Source organism: Dendrobates tinctorius, unplaced genomic scaffold, assembly GCF_039654945.1.
Source record: "Dendrobates tinctorius isolate UK_male_01 unplaced genomic scaffold, ASM3965494v1 ptg000427l, whole genome shotgun sequence".
Taxonomy (NCBI): domain Eukaryota; kingdom Metazoa; phylum Chordata; class Amphibia; order Anura; family Dendrobatidae; genus Dendrobates; species Dendrobates tinctorius.
This window is the reverse complement of record NW_027362091.1, coordinates 335,356-352,929: the sequence shown is the minus strand read 5'-3', so window position 1 is coordinate 352,929 and position 17,574 is coordinate 335,356. Positions and strand designations below refer to the sequence as shown.

General features: G+C 51.4%; 1 protein-coding gene across 3 annotated transcripts in view; it reads left to right on the top strand.

Annotated features, from left to right (window-relative positions):
* The window catches only part of GTF2H1 (general transcription factor IIH subunit 1), a 38,352-nt gene that overhangs the window by 13,341 nt on the left and 7,437 nt on the right, over window positions 1-17,574 (top strand). For all 3 annotated transcript variants that reach the window (XM_073564095.1, XM_073564093.1, XM_073564092.1), the window contains one exon: window positions 732-859. In XM_073564095.1, coding sequence (XP_073420196.1) covers window positions 732-859 — 128 coding nt within the window. The remainder of the gene's footprint in view (window positions 1-731; window positions 860-17,574) is intronic.

The window sequence follows — 17,574 nt, the reverse complement described above, 5'->3', positions numbered from 1 at the left end:
TTATGACTTACATGATAATGTCTCCTCCTACTGCTTTTTCACTAACTGATTGTCCTACAGCCTGGTGGAGGGGTGTATACTGCGGAGGCAGAGTTAACATTTTTTTTCATGGCATAGTGTCAACCTCCTCGTGACAGCAGCACACACCCACGGTTGCGGTGTCCCCCAATGAAGACTCTGAGAAACAGATTTAACGGTAAGCAACCAATATCCTGTTTTTTCACCTGCCTATCTGAGCCCAGCTTTAAAGACACAGATATTATCTGCTTGGGAAATCCTCTTTACTAGGAACCAGTAATTGCTTTATAACTTTTGCCTAGAGCAATATTTTACAAGTAGACGGCAGAATCAGCCATGCGTTGTTGATACGACCACTTTAGCAATGGTGACTGAAACCCCAACTTTTATCATTTCCTCTTATATCAGAGCAAGTTCTGTTAACTGCACATTAAAGGGTTTTCCACTGTCACATTTTGATGACCTATCTGTGAGATAGATCATCAATGCAGGAGCAATGGGGGGTCCGACACCTTTTGCCGCCACTCATCAGCTATTTTCACTGCTGGAGTTGCAAATATTTGTTCGATTGTGGAGTCGGAATGATCCTATATCGATGACCTATTCTAACGACAGGTCCTTAGTATCAGACATGTAGATAACCCCTTAATGCTTCTTTATCCCCGGTGATCTTGTGGCTTCTAAGGTGACTGATTGATCATCTTCTTTTTCAGGGATACGGGATTTCATCTGTGCCATCAACGTCCAATGCAAAATCTGTGAAAGAGAATAGCAATGCTGCCATCATCAAACGATTCAACCACCACAGTGCCATGGTGCTGGCAGCGGGACTCCGAAAAGAGTGAGGCCTTTCTCCTAGATCCCGTATAATACTCATATCTGATATTGCCCATAGACATTTTATTTAACATACCCACACTTTGTTCTTGACAGGACGAGATCTATGAGCTATTTGCTCTATTTTGGCATTATGTAAATGTAATTCTTTCTGGGGTTCTGGGCAAACATCAATTCTGCCGTTACATCTTGGGTTTATTTCTTACAATCTGTTATAAATAACTTTATTCTTGACCTCAGTACAAATTTGTTTTTGTTTTTGTTTTTTTGTAGTTTTGGTCATTTAAAACACTTCAAAGAACCTGTATTTGTGTCTTTATATTTCTAGAACCATAACATGATTATTTTTATCTTGACATCAGCTAAGCTGTATGGGGGTTCTTTATCTGTGAGATGAGTCGTAGTTTTTATTGGTGCCATTTTGGGGTTCGTATAACTTTTTAAACACTTTTGCTTCATTAAGCTTTTTGATTAAGGAGAGAGCAAACTTCAATCTTCACAAAGAAGTAAGGATCTTAAGTCATCAGCTTAAACTTCTTTTTTCTCCTTCGCCTCATTGGGGGACACAGGTACTGTGGGTGTATGTTTCTGCCGCCTGGAGGCTGACACTAAGTGAAAAAAAGGTTAGCTTCTCTGCCGTATACACCCTCGCCCCGATTGCGGGCGGAGACCAGTTCATGCTTAGTGTCCGTTGGAGGCACATGTCTGGTCTGTGTTTTTTTTGTTTTTTTTTTTCTTCCCCCTTTTCTATGATGAGACAGGGGCGACGGACCCTATTGAAAGCGTCTGATCTCCCCAAACCAATAACGGGCGAGCACGTGCGAGTGTCGCCTCCACGTATCCTCTCCTGCAACGTGGGACATGACTGGTCATTTTTCCCAGGCTTTTTTTCTTTTTACTTTCCACGAAGATGAGACAGGCGCTACGGACCCTATTGAAAGGGTCCAATTTCCCCAAATCAACAACGGGCGAGCACGTGCGAGTGTCGCCTATACGTATCCTCTCCGGCAACGTGGGACACGATGCCGGACTTAGCCCTGACCACACTAAGGTATTGAAACCCTAGGCTGTACAGAGGCACAAGCATAGTCCATGCGGCCCCCACTGCTCCACCAATGCTAGACTGTAGTGCTGCAAAGCGGCGGACGGTCCCTCTCCTCACCTTTGGGTTAGATGGAGCTTAGGGTGCCTGCACCGTCTTATTTGTGGCTGGAGCCCTTAGCCTTGTCTTGTCGGGCGACGGTAGTCCCCCCCCCCCCCCCCCATCGCTCACGGCGGCGTGTCCTGACGTCTAGCCACGTATTCTTGGCTGGCGGTTGGTGGCGCCCCCCTGTCGCGGGCAGACGCTGAAAATCCAGCCCGCGGCTTCGGCCGGTACTAGGTCGCAGGCCGAGGTCCCGCCTCCCTTGGCGTCACTTCTGGCGGCCCATGGCCTGGGTGGGCGCCGAAGAAATTGAGCCCCCGGCTTCGGACCAGCGCTAGGCCTCGACCGGAAGTACCGCCCAGGACGCCTCTTCTTCCGACGGCCCGCCCGCAGCTGAGGCGTGCGCTTCTTTGAGTGGACCAACGCCCGGCACTTCCAGGACACGTGGGGGGAACAGACTGGGTAAGTGCTGCACCCCAACCCAAGAGGCCACGCTACAAGTAAACGAGGAGTACCCCCCCCCCCCGCAAGCAGGCTGCAGTACTGATGCCTGGAAGATACAGCATGTCCGGAAAAGCGAAGATTCACACGTTCCTATACGCATCTCGTCGGGCCGCTTTTCCGCGGGCGCAGAGCAGGCGATTATGCGAAGCCTGTGATTCCGTGATTCCAAACGTGCCCAGGAGCCCTCCCCTGCGACCGAGACCAGTGTTCCAAGTCCCCTGGAATGGGCCCCATCGCTGTCGCAGTCTATGGTGTCACTTACAAGAGCAATCGAGTCCCTTTGCCCCCCAGATAGGGGCAGGGATAGTGGCTCATCTGTCTTAAAGGGGGTCCTCCACCTCACACGAGCCTCCGGCCTGCAGGGGCCGCTATTTGTTGTGAGTTCATTTTGTGGTCTACCTGTTGTGAGTTCTCCTACCAGGCTCCCTCTGGTGGTAACAGGAGGTAGTGAGGCTGATTTAATCAGTAGAGATCTGCCACCTGATAATGAGGATGACGATTGGACATCAGGAATCTCAGATTGGATTTAAGACAGCCGACGCCCTACTCTGGTGCTGGTGATTCCTTCTGCTTGTCAGGTCTTGGTTCTCAGCTCTGTTCCAGTCAGCTCAAGCTGTTTCTCTGCTAATGGTCACACTTGATTTTGTTGTTCAGTTTTTTGTGTGGTCAGCCAGCCCCGGCTGGGGCTGTGCTGAATTTCCACTCTTTTTTTATCTGTATTTGCCAATTTGCTTTTTGTCCCTTATTAGATTGGCCTCTTTTTGCTCTGTCTCAGAATATTTCAGAGTGCTGATATAGTGGGAGAAGTCTAGTGACTTCAGGGTTAATTTTGTTATCAGAAGTATTGGACATTATTTTGTAGGGTTTTGGGCAGATTGCAGACAATGTCTTTCCTTTCCTCTCCTTTCTAGTTAGTTTGGGCCCCATCGTTTGCTCAGCCTATTTTCCAGCCTGTGTTTGTGTTTTCATCTTGTTTCACTGTCAATACATGTGTGGGGGCTGTCTATTCCTTTGGGGTCTGCTCTGGGGCAGTTAGTTTTCCCCTTTTCTTGCTTTAGGCTTATTTAGTCCTCCGGCCATGATGAGGCATCTAGGTTCATCGTAGGTACGCTCCACGGCTGCTGCTAGTTGTTGTGGTTAGGATCAGGGATCTGCAATCTGCATAGTTACCAACCTCTGTTTTTTTCTGGGCTTTGCATGTTTAGGTTTTTTCCTCCTCGGTGACCCATTCATAACAGCTCTTACTCCAGGCAGACGCGGGGGAAAAGAACCCACACGGCGTCTCCCGGTCCATCCGGTGCCTCTGCATCCGTGAGTTCTTCTCGCTCTCCCTCATCAGCAGTCAAGAGCGAGCAAAGTTCAGATTATGACTCTGACGAACGCCTGGACCTAGATACCCCGGGGTGTCAAGAAACAGTGGACAGCCTCATCGAAGCCGTCAATCTGACTTTGGGGATTGTGGATGATTCCACCCTGGCTTCAGGCTATAAGGTGTCTTTTAAGCGAGCTAAGCGGCCGCATAGAGTATTTTGCACTCACCCAGAGTTCGAGAACATAGTGTAACGACACAGGGAACGTCTAGACAGGCGTTTCTCAGGCCAGAAGGCGCTGGAAGCGAGGTATCCGTTTGCCCCGGATCTCTGTAAAAAATGTACGGAATCCCCAACGGTGGATCCACCCGTGTCACGCTTGGCCTCTAAAACCCTGTTGTCCGTACCTAGTGGTTCTTCTATTAAGGATCCCACTGGTCGGCTCCTAGAGAGCTTGGCTCGCTCAGTTTTTGAAGCATCAAGATCAGCGCTCTCTCCCTCGTTCATGGCATCGTGGGTAGCCAAGGCCATGATTTCTTGGTCAGAATCATTGAACAGAGCCTTGCAGGATAGGGACCTACCTGCAGAGGTATAAGAGATCGTGAGTCAGATCGCTATGGCTGGGGACTGCTTAATCAATGCTTCTTTGAATGCGGCCAATTGCGCGGCACTGGCTGCCACAAACACAATTGCCATTAGGAGAGCTTTATAGTTAAGGACATGGCGGGCTGATTCAACCTCCAAGAAGTCTTTGACTTCTCTACCTTATCAGTGCGGCCGCCTATTCGGAGAGAAGTTAGACCAGCTCATCTCCGACGCCTCAGGAGGGAAGAGCGGTTTTCTCCCTCAACAAAAGGTCAAACCGCCGTTTCACCACCAGTTTCAGGCACGGTTTCAGGCCTTTTGCAACCCCGGGTGGACTAGAGCGGCCAATTCCACCGCTTCAGGTCACCCCAACCAGGATAGGGATCGACAAGTCTCATATAGAGCCAACCCGTTGAGGAGAATGCGTGCTCGCCAGCCCAGGTCGAGGGGAACCAGGTCCCAAAGATCCTCAGCCAAATGACTCGAGGCATTTTTTAGGCAACATTGCAAAGTAGGTGGCCGCCTACTCTGGTTTCGTCACGTCTGGGTCATCGTCCCGCACGACTAAGGGTACAAGATAGTTTGTCAGGTACCCCCCAAAACGGTTCTTTCTCTCCCATCTTCCCAAAGGGGGGACCCGGGCAAGGGCTTTGCTAGGAGCCATCGAATCACTCCAGCACAACGATGTTATTCCTGTGCCAGAGCACGAGAAGGCTCAGGGCTTCTATTCCAACGTATTCGCGGTCCCCAAGAAAGACTGGATGGTCAGGCCTGTTTTGGACCTAAAGCTCCTGAACAAATTTATCAGGATCAGACATTTCCGGATGGAGTCTCTCTGTTGAGTTTTATCGGCCATGGGGCAGGGAGAATACTTGGCCTCTATCGACGTCCAGGACGCCTACCTGCACATCCCCATTTTCCCTCGGCATCAAAGATTTCTATGCTTCGCCATCAACAGTTTACATTTCCAGTTTGCAGCGCTGCCCTTCGGGCTAGCCACCGCCCCCAGAGTGTTCACAAAGGTCATGGCAGTCGTCATGGTCATCCTGCACTCTCGGGGCATAGTCGTTTTGCCTTACTTAGACGACCTCTTGGTCAAGGGCCCTTCGATTCGGGCATGCGAGGAAAGTGTCAACATCATGCTAGATACTCTTGCCTGCTTAGGATGGTTGGTCAACATGAAGAAATCATCCCTTGTCCCAGCTCAGAGGATTTCCTTTTTAGGGATGATCTTCAACACCTTTCGAGGGTTGGTAATTCTCCCTCGAGACAAAACCGGTCGCCAACCGGTCCCTCACACCATCCGTTTCCGGATGAGGATACTAGGGAAAGTGGTGACAGCGATGGAAGTGATCCCGTTCGCCCAGTTTCATCGTCGCCCCCTGCAGCACGCCCTCTTGTCATCCCGGGACAAGAACCCATTCACACTCGATCACCGGTGGTCCTCTCAGGTCAGACAGTCACTCGAGTGGTGGACAGCCAGTTCCTCACTGCTTCAGGGGAAACCTTTTCCCCCAGACCATTGGTTGGTAGTCAAAACCGATGCCAGCCTCCTCGGCTGGGGAGCGGTTTTTCGCCACCACACGACCCAGGGACAGTGGTCACCGCAGGAGGCACGCCTCCCAATCAACTTGTTGGAAATACGAGCGATCTGGCTGGCTCTGCAACAGTTTCAGCACCTTCTAGCAGGCCGCCCTGTCCGGATTCAGTCGGACAACGCCACGGCGGCGGCTTACATAAATCATCAAGGGGGCACCCGCAGCAGAGCAACCATGCGCGAGGTAGGGCACGTTCTTCACTGGGCCGAAAGGAACCACTCGGTGATATCGGCGATCCACAACCCGGGCATGGGAAACTGGGTGGCGGACTTCCTCAGCCGGCAGGGTCTTGCGTCCAGGGAATGGTCACTGCACGCCGAGGTCTTCCAGCAGATTTGCCAACGGTGGGGAACACCGGATGTGAACCTGATGGCCTCCAAGATGAGCGCCAAGGTGCCCATGTTTGTCGCTCGGTCCCGGGACCCGCAGGCGATCGCCTTGGATGCGTTGGTTCTGCCATGGAACCAGTTTCCCCTCCCATACTTATTCCCCCAACTGCCACTACTTCCGAGGGTCATCAAAAGATCAAAACAGAGGGGGTTCCAGCAATTCTGCTGGCCCTAGACTGGCCCCGTCGAGTGTGGTACGCAGATCTAGTGCAGCTGCTTGCCGACGTTCCTTCCTGCCAGAGCGCCCAGATCTACTGTCCCAGGGCCCAATCTTCCACCCGAGCTCAGGGGCCCTGTGTTTGACGGCATGGCCATTGAATCTTGGATTCTGACCCAGGCGGGGTTTGAGAGCGAGGTGGTGGCTACAATGGTTAGCGCCCGGAAGCCTACCTTGGCAAGAATTTACCATCACACCTGAAAGGTGTTCTTTTCTTGGTGTCGAGTCCGCGGTTATCCTCCGCTGAAATTCTCTGTTCCCAACATCCTGGCCCTTCTACAGTCTGGCCTAGACTCAGGATTGGCCCCGAGCTCTCTCAGGAGACAGATTTCGGCTTTATCCGTCCTGTTCCAGCGCAGAATTGCTGCCAATTTACAGGTAAAGACTTTCATCCAGGGAGTCTCCCACTTGGTACCTCCCTATAGGGCGCCCCTGGACGCCTGGGACCTTAACCTGGTCCTAAGCGTTCTGCAGGAAGCTCCATTTGAACCGCTACAGGATGTCTCCTTGTCATACCTTTCCTGGAAGGTAGTGTTTCTTGTGGCAATAACATCAATCAGGTGGGTCTCGGAGCTGGCAGCTCTATCCTGCCAAGCCCCGTTTTTTAACTTTCCACAAGGATAAGATGGTGCTCAGACCAGCTCCCCCCTTTCTGCCGAAGGTCGTTTCCTCGTTTCACATTAATGAGGATATTGTCTTGCCTTCATTTTGTCCAGCATCGGTACACCGTATGGAAAAGGCTCGTCACACGTTAGACCTGGTAAGAGCCCTCCGGAGGTACGTGTCGCTGACGGCACCCTTATGTCAGGCGGACACGCTGTTCGTGCTCCCTGAAGGGCGCAGGAAGGGACTCGCTGCCTCAAATTCGACCATAGCCAGATGGATTCGTTTGACTATTCAGGAGTCCTACCGCATTAGAGGCACGCCGATCCCAGCAGGGATCAGAGCGCACTCTACTCGGGCAGTGGGCGCCTCTTGGGCGCTTCGGCACCAGGCTTCGACGAAACAGGTTTGCAAGGCAGCAACCTGGTGCAGCCTGCACTCGTTTGCCGAACATTACATTATCCATTCTCGGGCTTCAGCGGATGCGAGCCTAGGTAGAAGGGTTCTCCAAGCAGCGGTGGCGCACCTTTAGACAGGAGATGCAAGTAGCTTGGATCGGTGAGTCAACTTCCCACCCAGGGACTGCTTTAGGACGTCCCACAGTACCTGTGTCCCCCAGTGAGGCGAAGGAGAAAGAGAGGGATTTTTGTGATAAACTCACCGTAAAATCCTTTTCTCCGAGACGCTCATTGGGGGACACAGCACCCACCTTATTAGCCAGTTGGCTTTGTTTTTGTTTAATAAGCATTTATTTTTGTTTCACATTAATGAGGATATTGTCTTGCCTTCATTTTGTCCAGCACCGGTACACCGTATGGAAAAGGCTCTTCACACGTTGGATCTGGTAAGAGCCCTCAGGAGGTATGTGTCATGGATGGCACCCTTTCGGCAGACACACGCTATTCATGCTCCCAAGGGGCGCAGGAAGGGACTCGCTGCCTCAAGGTCGACCATAGACAGATGGATTCGTTCGACTATTCAGGAGTCCTACCCAGGGCTGTGGAGTCGGAGTCGGAGTCGTGGAGTCGGAGTCGGTGCTCATTTTGGTGGAGTCGGAGTTGGAGTCGGTATAAAATGGACCGACTCCGACTCCTAAAATATATAATAAATTGGGTACAGTAATTCAATGCAGGATGTGCTGAATATTTTTTCATAGGAGTTTGGGAAAGTTATGAAATGTCCTATAAATGGCTGTTATATTCCTGATCTAAGGCTACATTCACACACAGCGTTTTTCCTGTGTTTTTTGAGGATACGTTTTTCAGCTGCAAAAGCTGATCATCTTTTTAAAAAACTGCATCACCTGAAAGGTTTTTGAGCTCATAGATAATGTTTTCAATAGCAAAAGCAGATTAGAAATCTGCTCTATCTATCCATTTATCCATATCTGTCTATCCATATCGTATCTGTACCAAACAGAATGAAAACCGGGTAGTACACCAATATATATTCTGTTCTATCTAAATATCTTGATTATTGGATCATAAAAATGATTAAATGTCTGAGGTTCACATTGTACTACAATAAATTTTTCACTTAAATATAAGCAATATGTGTGGGAGTCGGAGTCGTGGAGTCGGAGTCGGAGTTGGAGTCGGAGTCGGTGTAAGGGAAATTGAGGAGTCGGAGTCACAGGTTTGGCTTACCGACTCCACAGCCCTGGTCCTACCGCATCAGAGGTGTGCCGGTTCCAGCAGTGATCAGAGCACACACTACTCGGGCAGTGGGCACCTCTTGGGCGCTTCGGCACCAGGCTTCGACGAAACAGGTTTGCAAGGCAGCAACCTGGTCCAGCCTGCACACGTTTGCTGAACATTACATTATCCATTCTCAGGCTTCAGCGGATGTGAGCCTAGGTAGAAGGATTCTCCAAGCAGCGGTGCGCACCTTTAGACAGGAGGTGCAAGTAGCTTGGATCGGTGAGTCAACTTCCCACCCAGGGACTGCTTTAGGACGTCCCACAGTACCTGTGTCCCCCAATGAGGCGAAGGAGAAAGAGAGGGATTTTTGTGATAAACTCACTGTAAAATCCTTTTCTCAGAGACGCTCATTGGGGGGGACAGCACTCACCCTGATAGCCAGTTGGCTCTTGTTTATTTAATGTGCATTTTCGTTGACATTGAGGCGGTTCTTCTCTAGACATATCGTTACCTGCATTAAGGCTGATTTTGTTGTTCTCCTACTGCTTTTGCACTAAACTGGTTTCCGCCCGCAATCGGGGCGAGGGTGTATACGGCGGAGGAGGAGCTAAGCTTTTTTTTTTTCTCCTTCGCCTCATTGGAGGACACAGATACTGTGGTGTATGCTTCTGCTGCTAGGAGGCTGACACTAAGTGAAAAAAAAGGTTAGCTCCTCCTCCGTCGTATACACCCTCGCCCCTATTGCGGGCGGAACTCAGTTTTTTGCGTGGTGTCCATGGAGGAACACACGTCTGGTTTTGCTCCAGACTTTTTTTTTTTTTTTTTTCCATGAAGATGAGACAGGGGCGACTGATCCTATTGAAAGGGTCCGATCTCCCCAAACCATCAACGGGCGAGCACATGTTGAGTATCATCTCCACGTATCCTCTCCTGCACCGTGGGACTTATCTGGGCCGTTTTCCCCAGACCTTTTTTTATTTTTACCGTCTATGAAGATGAGACAGGGGCAACGGATCCTATTGAAAGGGTCCGATTTCCCCAAACCATCAACGGGCGAGCACGTGCGAGTGTCCCTCCATGTATCCTCTCCAGGACGTGGGACACAATGCCGGACTTAGCCCTGACCACCCCTAGGTATTGAAACCATGGGCTGTACAGAGGCACAAGACTAGTCCGTGCGGCCCCCACTGCTCTACCAATGCTTAGACTCCGGTGTTGCAAGGCGGCGGACGGTCCCTCTTCTTACCCGCTGAAGGGGTTAGATGGAGCTAGGGTGCCTGCACCGTCCTATTTTGTCAAGGCCCCCTCACATACCTGAGCTGGGAAGCTGAAGAGGATCGTCAGTGAGGAGAGGGCCAGGGAGGGCTCCTGCGGCGAAGATCCGGGGCTGGAGCCCTTAACTGTCAGATGCCACCTGCCAGTGGCTGCAGAGTGGTGCGGAGAAGCCCGCGCCAGTAAGTAGCGCCATTTTTCATGGCGCCATGGAGTTCGCGCCCCCCGTCGTGGGCAGGGGATAAATTGAGGCCGCGGCTGTAGCCGAAGCTAGGCCGTGACCGGAAGTTCCGCCCCCCCCAGGCCTTGGCGGCGGTGGATAAATTTAGTCCCTGGCTTCAGAGAGCGGCTAGGCTGCAGACCCGGAAGTACCGCTCCTGGACCGGTTTATATGCTGGCGGTCCGCCCCACAGCTGGTGGCGCGCAATTTTTGTGCGGAGGCGTCCAGGAACGGGCGGGCACAGGACTGGGGTAAGTGCTGCCCGGGAGACCACAGGGAAAACGAGGTGCTACCTCCTTCCCCCCCATCCCCAGCAGCGGACAGATACAGCATGTCCGAAGAAGCAGCATGCATCTCTTGTCAGGCTGCGTTTCCGCGGGCGCAGAGCAAGCGATTATGCAAAGCCGGCGACTCCAAACGCGCCCAGGAGCCCTCCCCTGCGACCGAACCCACAATGCTGGTGTGGGCAGACCGCAGATGACAAGGCTCGGGATTCCCGCTGTGCAGCGCCCGGAACCCGACGCCTAACAGAATCTCAGTGTCCGTCCTCCCCTGCGACCGCGACCAATGTGCCAAGCCCCCCTGAGTGGGCCCTATCACTGTCACAGTGGCTCTCCGGCCTTAGAGGGGACTTCCACCTCACAAGAGCTTCTCGCCTGCAGGGGCCGCTCTCACTCCAGGCAGACCCGAGGGAAACGAATCAACACGATGTCGCCCAGTCCATCCGGTGCCTTGGCATCCGTAAGTTCTGCTTCTCGCTCCACGCAGCATAAGGTGGCGTTTAAGCGAATGAAGTGGCCGCACAGAATTTTTTCCTCTCACCCTGAGTTTGAGGACATAGTGCAGTGACACACAGAACGACCAGACAGGTGTTTCTCTGGTCAAAAGGCACTTGAAGCAAGGTATCCATTTTCCCCGGACCTCCGTAAAAAATGGACGGAATCTCTGACGGTGGATCCACCGATGTCGCGCCTAGCCACTATAACTCTGTTATCCGGGCCTAGCGTTTCCTCCATTAAGGATCCCAAGGATCGCCTCATAGAGAGCTCAGTGTGCTCAGTATATGAGGCGTCAGGATCAGCGCGCTCTCCCTCGTTCGCAGCAACTTGGGTAGCCAAGGCCATGATCTCATGGTCAAAATCATTAAACAAGGTCACGCAGGAGCAAGAGCTACCTGCAGAAAGATCGGAAATCGCGAGTCAGATCGCGATGGCCGGAGATTATGTAATCAATGCGTCTTTGGATGCAGCCAATTGCTCGGCACTTGCGGCCACTAACGCAATTTCTATCAGAAGAGCTCTATAGTTAAGGACCATAGCATGGCCGTGGAATCTTGAAGTTGGATAAACTTACCTCCGACTCCACAGGAGGAAAGAGCGGTTTTCTCCCTCAACAAAAGGTTAAACCGCCTTTTCGCCACACTTTTTAGGCACGTTTTCGGCCTTTCGCAACCCCGGTTGGATCACAGCGGCCAATTCCGCCGCTTCAGGCTGCCCCAACCAGGATAGGGGCGGCAGGTCTCAAAAGAACCAACCCATTGGGGGAGTATGCAAACTCAACAGCCAGATCGAGGGGATCCAGATCCCAAAGATCGTCAGCCAAATGACTCGAGGCGCTTGCCAGACGACAACAGCAAGGTGGGCGGCCGGCTACTCTGGTTTCGCCGCATCTGGTTTAGTGTCGCACACGACGCATGGGTAAAGGAGTTGGTGGCCTCAGGTTACAAAATAGAATTTGTCAGATACCCTCAAAGACGTTTTTTTCTTTCTCGTCTTCCCAGGGTGGATACCCAGGCAAGAGCTCCGTTGGAGCCATCGAATTGCTCCAGCGCAATGGGATCATTGTTCGCGTGCCAGAGCACGAACGGACTCAGGGCTTCTATTCCAACCTGTTCGCGGTTCTCAAAAAGGACGGGTATGTCAGACCGATTTTGGACCTCAAACATCTGAACAAATTCATCAGGATCAGACGTTTCCGGGTGGAGTCTCACCGTTCAGTCATATCAGCCATGGAGCAGGGAGAATACTTGGCCTCGATCAACATCCAGGACGCATATCTGCATAGTCCCATTTTTCCTCCTCAGCAAAGGTTACTGCGTTTTGCCATCAAAGGTCGACATTGTCAGTTCGTGGCGCTTTCTTTCGGGTTAGCCATGGCTCCCAGAGTGTTCACAAAGGTTATGGCAGTTGTCATGGCCATACTGCTTTCTTGAGGCATAGTCGTCTTGTCTTACTTGGACGACCTATTGGTCATAGGCCCTTCAATACGGGCACGCGAGGAAAACGTCAGCATCACGCTAGATACTCTTGTCCGCTTAGGGTGGCTGGTCAATGCGAAGAAGTCATCCCTTGTGCCAGCTCAGAGGATCTCCTTCTTAGGAATGATCTTCGTCAATTGTCGAGGGTTGGTAATTCTTCCTCAGGAAAAAGCCCTAGCTCTCCGGCAGGGAGTCCGGACTCTTAGCCAACCAGTCCCTCATACCATTCATTTCGGGATGAGGATTCTAGGGAAAATGGTGGCAGCAATGGGAGCGGTACCGGTCGCCCAGTTCCATTTTCGCCCCCTGCAGCACCCCCTCTTGGCAGCCTGGGAGAAGAATCCTTTCACACTTAATCGGCGGTGCCGACTGTCCTCTCAAGTCAAGTAGTCGCTCGGATGGCGGATAACCAGTTCCTCTGTGACCCAGGGGAAACCCAAAACCCCCCCCACCCCCCCCCTAGACCATTGGTTGGTGGTAACAACTGTCGCCAGTCTCCTCGGCTGGGGAGCGGTGTTTCGCCACCATACAACCCAGGGACGGTGGTCGCCACAGGAGTCATGTCTCCCGATCAACTTATTGGAGATACGAGCGATTCGGCTGGCTCTGCAGCAGTTTCATCACTTCTTAGCAGGCCGCCCCGTCCGAATTCAATCGGACAACGCCACGGCGGTGGCTTACATAAATCACCAAGGGGGCACCCGCAGCAGAGCAACTATGCGCGAGGTGGGGTACGTTCTTCAGTGGGCCGAAGCAAACCACTCAGTGATTTCGGCAGTCCACATCCCGGGTGTGGAGAACTGGGCGGCAGACTTTCTCAGCCGGCGGGGTCTTGCGTCCGGAGAGTGGTCACTACATTCTGAGGTCTTCCAGCATATTTGTCAACTGTGGGAAACTCCGGATGTGGACTTGATGGCTTCCCGGGTGAACGCCAAGGTACCCACATATGTCGCTTGGGCCAGGGACCCGCAAGCGATCGCTGTGGAGGCGTTGGTTCCGCCATGGAACCAGTTCCGCCTCCCATATCTATTTCCCCCGCTGTCACTACTTCCGAGAGTTATCAAAAAGATCAGGCCGGAAAGGGTTCCGGCGATTCTGCTGGCCCCGGACGGGCCCGTCGTGCGTGGTATGCAGATCTAATGTAGCTGCTCGCCAACGTTCCTTGGCGACTGCCAGAGCGCCCATATCAACTTTCTCAAGGGCCGATCTGCCACCCGAGCTCAGGAGCCCTGTGTTTGACGGCATGGCCCTTGGGTCTTGGATTCTAACCCAGGCAGGGTTCCGGAGCAAGGAGGTCGCTACAATGATTAGCGCCCGGAAGCCGGCTTCAGCACGAATTTGTCACCACACCTGGAAGGTGTTCTTTGCTTGATGTCGAGGCCGCGGTGTTTCTCCGCTGAGATTCTCGATCCCCAACATCTTGGCTTTTCTCCAGTCGGGCCTAGACTCGGGCTTGGCCCCAAGTCCCCTCAGGAGACAAATATTGGCCTTATCCGTCCTGTTCCAGCACAGAATTGCTACCAATTTGCAGGTGAAGATTTTCATCCAGGGAGTCTCCCACTTGGTACCTGCCTATAAGGCGCCTATGGATGCTTGGGACCTTAACCTGGTCCCAAGTGTTCTGCAGGAAGCTCCATTTGAACGGCTTCAGGATATCTCCTTGAGGTACCTTTCCTGGTACCTTTCCTGGAAAGTGGTGTTCCTAGTGGCCATCACTTCTATCAGGCGGGTTTCAGAGCTGGCGGCCCTATCCTGCCGAGCTCCGTTCCTCACTTTCCATAAGGATAAGGTGGTGCTCAGACCAGCCCCTCCTTTTCTGCCGAAAGTCGTGTCCTCATTTCACATTAATGAGGATGTTGTCTTGCCTTCATTTGGTCCAGCACTGGTGCACCGTATGGAAAAGGCTTGTCACACGTTAGACCTGGTAAGAGCCCTCCGGAGGTACGTGTCGCGGATGGCGCCCTTATGTCAGACGGACACGCTGTTCGTGCTCCCTGAAGGGCGCAGGAAAGAACTCGCTGCCTCAAAATCGACCATAGCCAGCTGGATTCGTTTGACTATTCAGGAGTCCTACCGCATTAGAGGCACGCCGATCCCAGCAGGGATCAGATTGCACTCGGGCAGTGGGCGCCTCTTTGGCGCTTCGGCATCAGGCTTCGGCGAAACAGGTTTGCAAAGCAGCAACCTGGTTCAGCCTGCACACATTTGCCAGACATTATAATAGTCATACTCAGGCCTCGGCGGATGCGAGCCTGGGTAGAAGGATTCTCCAAGCAGCGGTGGCGCATCTTTAAACAAGAGGTGCATGTAGCTTGGATCGGTGAGTCAATCTCCCACCCAGGGACTGCTTTAGGACGTCCCACAGTATCTGTGTCCCCCAATGAGGCGAAGAAGAAACATGGATTTTTGTGATAAACTCACTGTAAAATCCTTTTCTCCGAGACGCTCTTTGGGGGACACAGCACCCACCCTATTAGCCAATTGGCTCTGTTTTTGTTTAATTAATACGCATTTATGTGTTATAAGGGTGGTCCTTTTCTGGACATGTTGTACCTGTATTAAGGCTGATTTTGTTGTCGTCCTACTGCTTTGGCACCAAGCTGAGTTCCGCCCGCAATAGGGGCGAGGGTGTATACGACGGAGGAGGAGCTAACCTTTTTTTCACTTAGTGTCAGCCTCCTAGCGGCAGAAGCATACACCCCACAGTATCTGTGTCCCCCAATGAGCGTCTCGGAGAAAAGGATTTTACTGTGAGTTTATCACAAAAATCCATGTTTCACTTAGTGTCAGCCTCCAGGCGGCAGTAGCATACGCCCACAGTACCTGGGTCCCCCAATGAGCGTCTCGGAGAAAAGGATTTTATGGTAAGTTTATCACAAAAATCCCTGTTTCCTTGACAATGTTCTAATTCTGCGACATACACTTCAGTTTATTTATTTATTTTTTACTAAGTGTTGTTCCCGAAATTGTAAGTTAACCGTTTCATATGATAGAGGATAATTTACTGACCACTGGTGGTCCAACTGCTGGGGTCCAAAGTGATCCTGAGAACATGGCTCTTTATCCCAGGAACCAGGACCGTTAGAACCCTGACTTGAATGGATCGAATGTGCGAATCTTACTTTTTTCCATTCATTGTCTATAGGACTGTCGGAGAAAGCAGGTGAACAGCGGCATTGCTCTTTCCAGCAGTCCCATAGACAATAGAGGTTCATCTTGCACACAATCTCCCCATTCAAGACTGGGCTCTGCAGAGATCAAAAGCCCTATTCTCTGGATCATATCCGCAATTGAACCTCTATTGATCAGTAAGTTATCCTCTGTCGTATGTTAAAGGGGATGACGTACGATTTTGTCAATAACCCTTTAACTTTGCCAGCAGCCACCACTAGAGGGAGCTCACTGTAAACGGTTTATACACTCAACCAGGCCAGATGCGCGCTATTCATGCTGCCCGTCGGCACCCCTGTCTCGTGATATTCAGGCACCAAAGGGTTGTCAGGACAGCTGATGATCCTCTTGGCGCAAAAATAAGTCCCTAATCAGCTACAGAGCCCAAAAAATGAAAACTTCTACAGGTCTCGGAAATTGGCGACGTAAGTGAATTTTTTTTTTTCCTTACAAATTTCCAATTTTTTTTCCCCACCACTTAAATTAAAAAAAACAAAAAAAAACAAACCACCTATACATTTTTGGTATTTGCGTACTCCTACTGACATGGCAAGTCATATTACCAGGTCGGTATTACCATATAATGAACATGGTATATAAAAAAAAATCCATTGTGGAATTGCACTTTTTTTTGTAATTTCACTTGGAATTTTTTTTTACTGCTTTCCAGTACATCACAACATAATACACTATTTAAACAGAGTATAACTCCAAGTAAATCAAACTTCTGTGAAATCAAACTGTCCACTTAGGAAGCAACACTGATTGACAATCAATTTCACATGCTGTTGTGCAAATGGAATAGACAACAGATGGAAATTATTGGCAATTATCAAGACACCCTCAATAAAGGAGTGGTTCTGCAGGTGGGGACCACAGACCACATCTCAGTACCAATGCTTTCTGGCTGATGTTTTGGTCACTTTTGAATGTTGGTTGTGCTTTCACACGTGATAGCATGAGACGGACTCTACAACCCACACAAGTGGCTCAGGTAGTGCAGCTCATCCAGGATGGCACATCAATGCGAGCTGTGGCAAGAAGGCTTGCTGTGTCTGTCAGCGTAGTGTCCAGAGGCTGGAGGCGCTACCAGGAGACAGGCCAGTACACCAGAATATGTGGAGGGTGCCGTAGGAGGGAAACAATCCAGCAGCAGGACCGCTACCTCCGCCTTTGTGCTAGGAGGAGCACTGCCAGAGCCCTGCAAAATGACCTCCAGCAAGCCACAAATGTGCATGTGTCTGCACAGTTAGAAACAGACTCCATGAGGATGGTTTCAGTGCCCGACGTCCACAGATGGGGGTTGTGCTCACAGTCCAACACCATGCAGGACGCTTGGCATTTGCCACAGAACACCAGGATTGGCAAATTCGCCACTGGCGCCCTGTGCTCTTCACAGATGAAAGCAGGTTCACACTGAGCACATGTGACAGACATGATAGAGTGTGGAGATGCCGTGGAGAGCGATCTGCTGCCTGCAACATCCTTCAGCATGACCGGTTTGGCAGTGGGTCAGTAATGGGGTGGGGTGGCATTTCTTTGGAGATGTGCTCGCCAGAGGTAGCGTGACTGCCATTAGGTACCTAGATGAGATCCTCAGAACCCTTATGAGACCATATACTGGTGCGGTTGGCCCTGAGTTCCTCCTAATGCAGGACAATGCCAGACCTCATGTGGCTGGAGTGTGTCAGCAGTTCCTGCAAGATGAAGGCATTGAAGCTATGGAGTGGCCCGCATGTTCCCCATACCTGAATCCGATTTGAGCACATCTGGGACATCATGTCTAGCTCCATCCACCAATGTCACGTT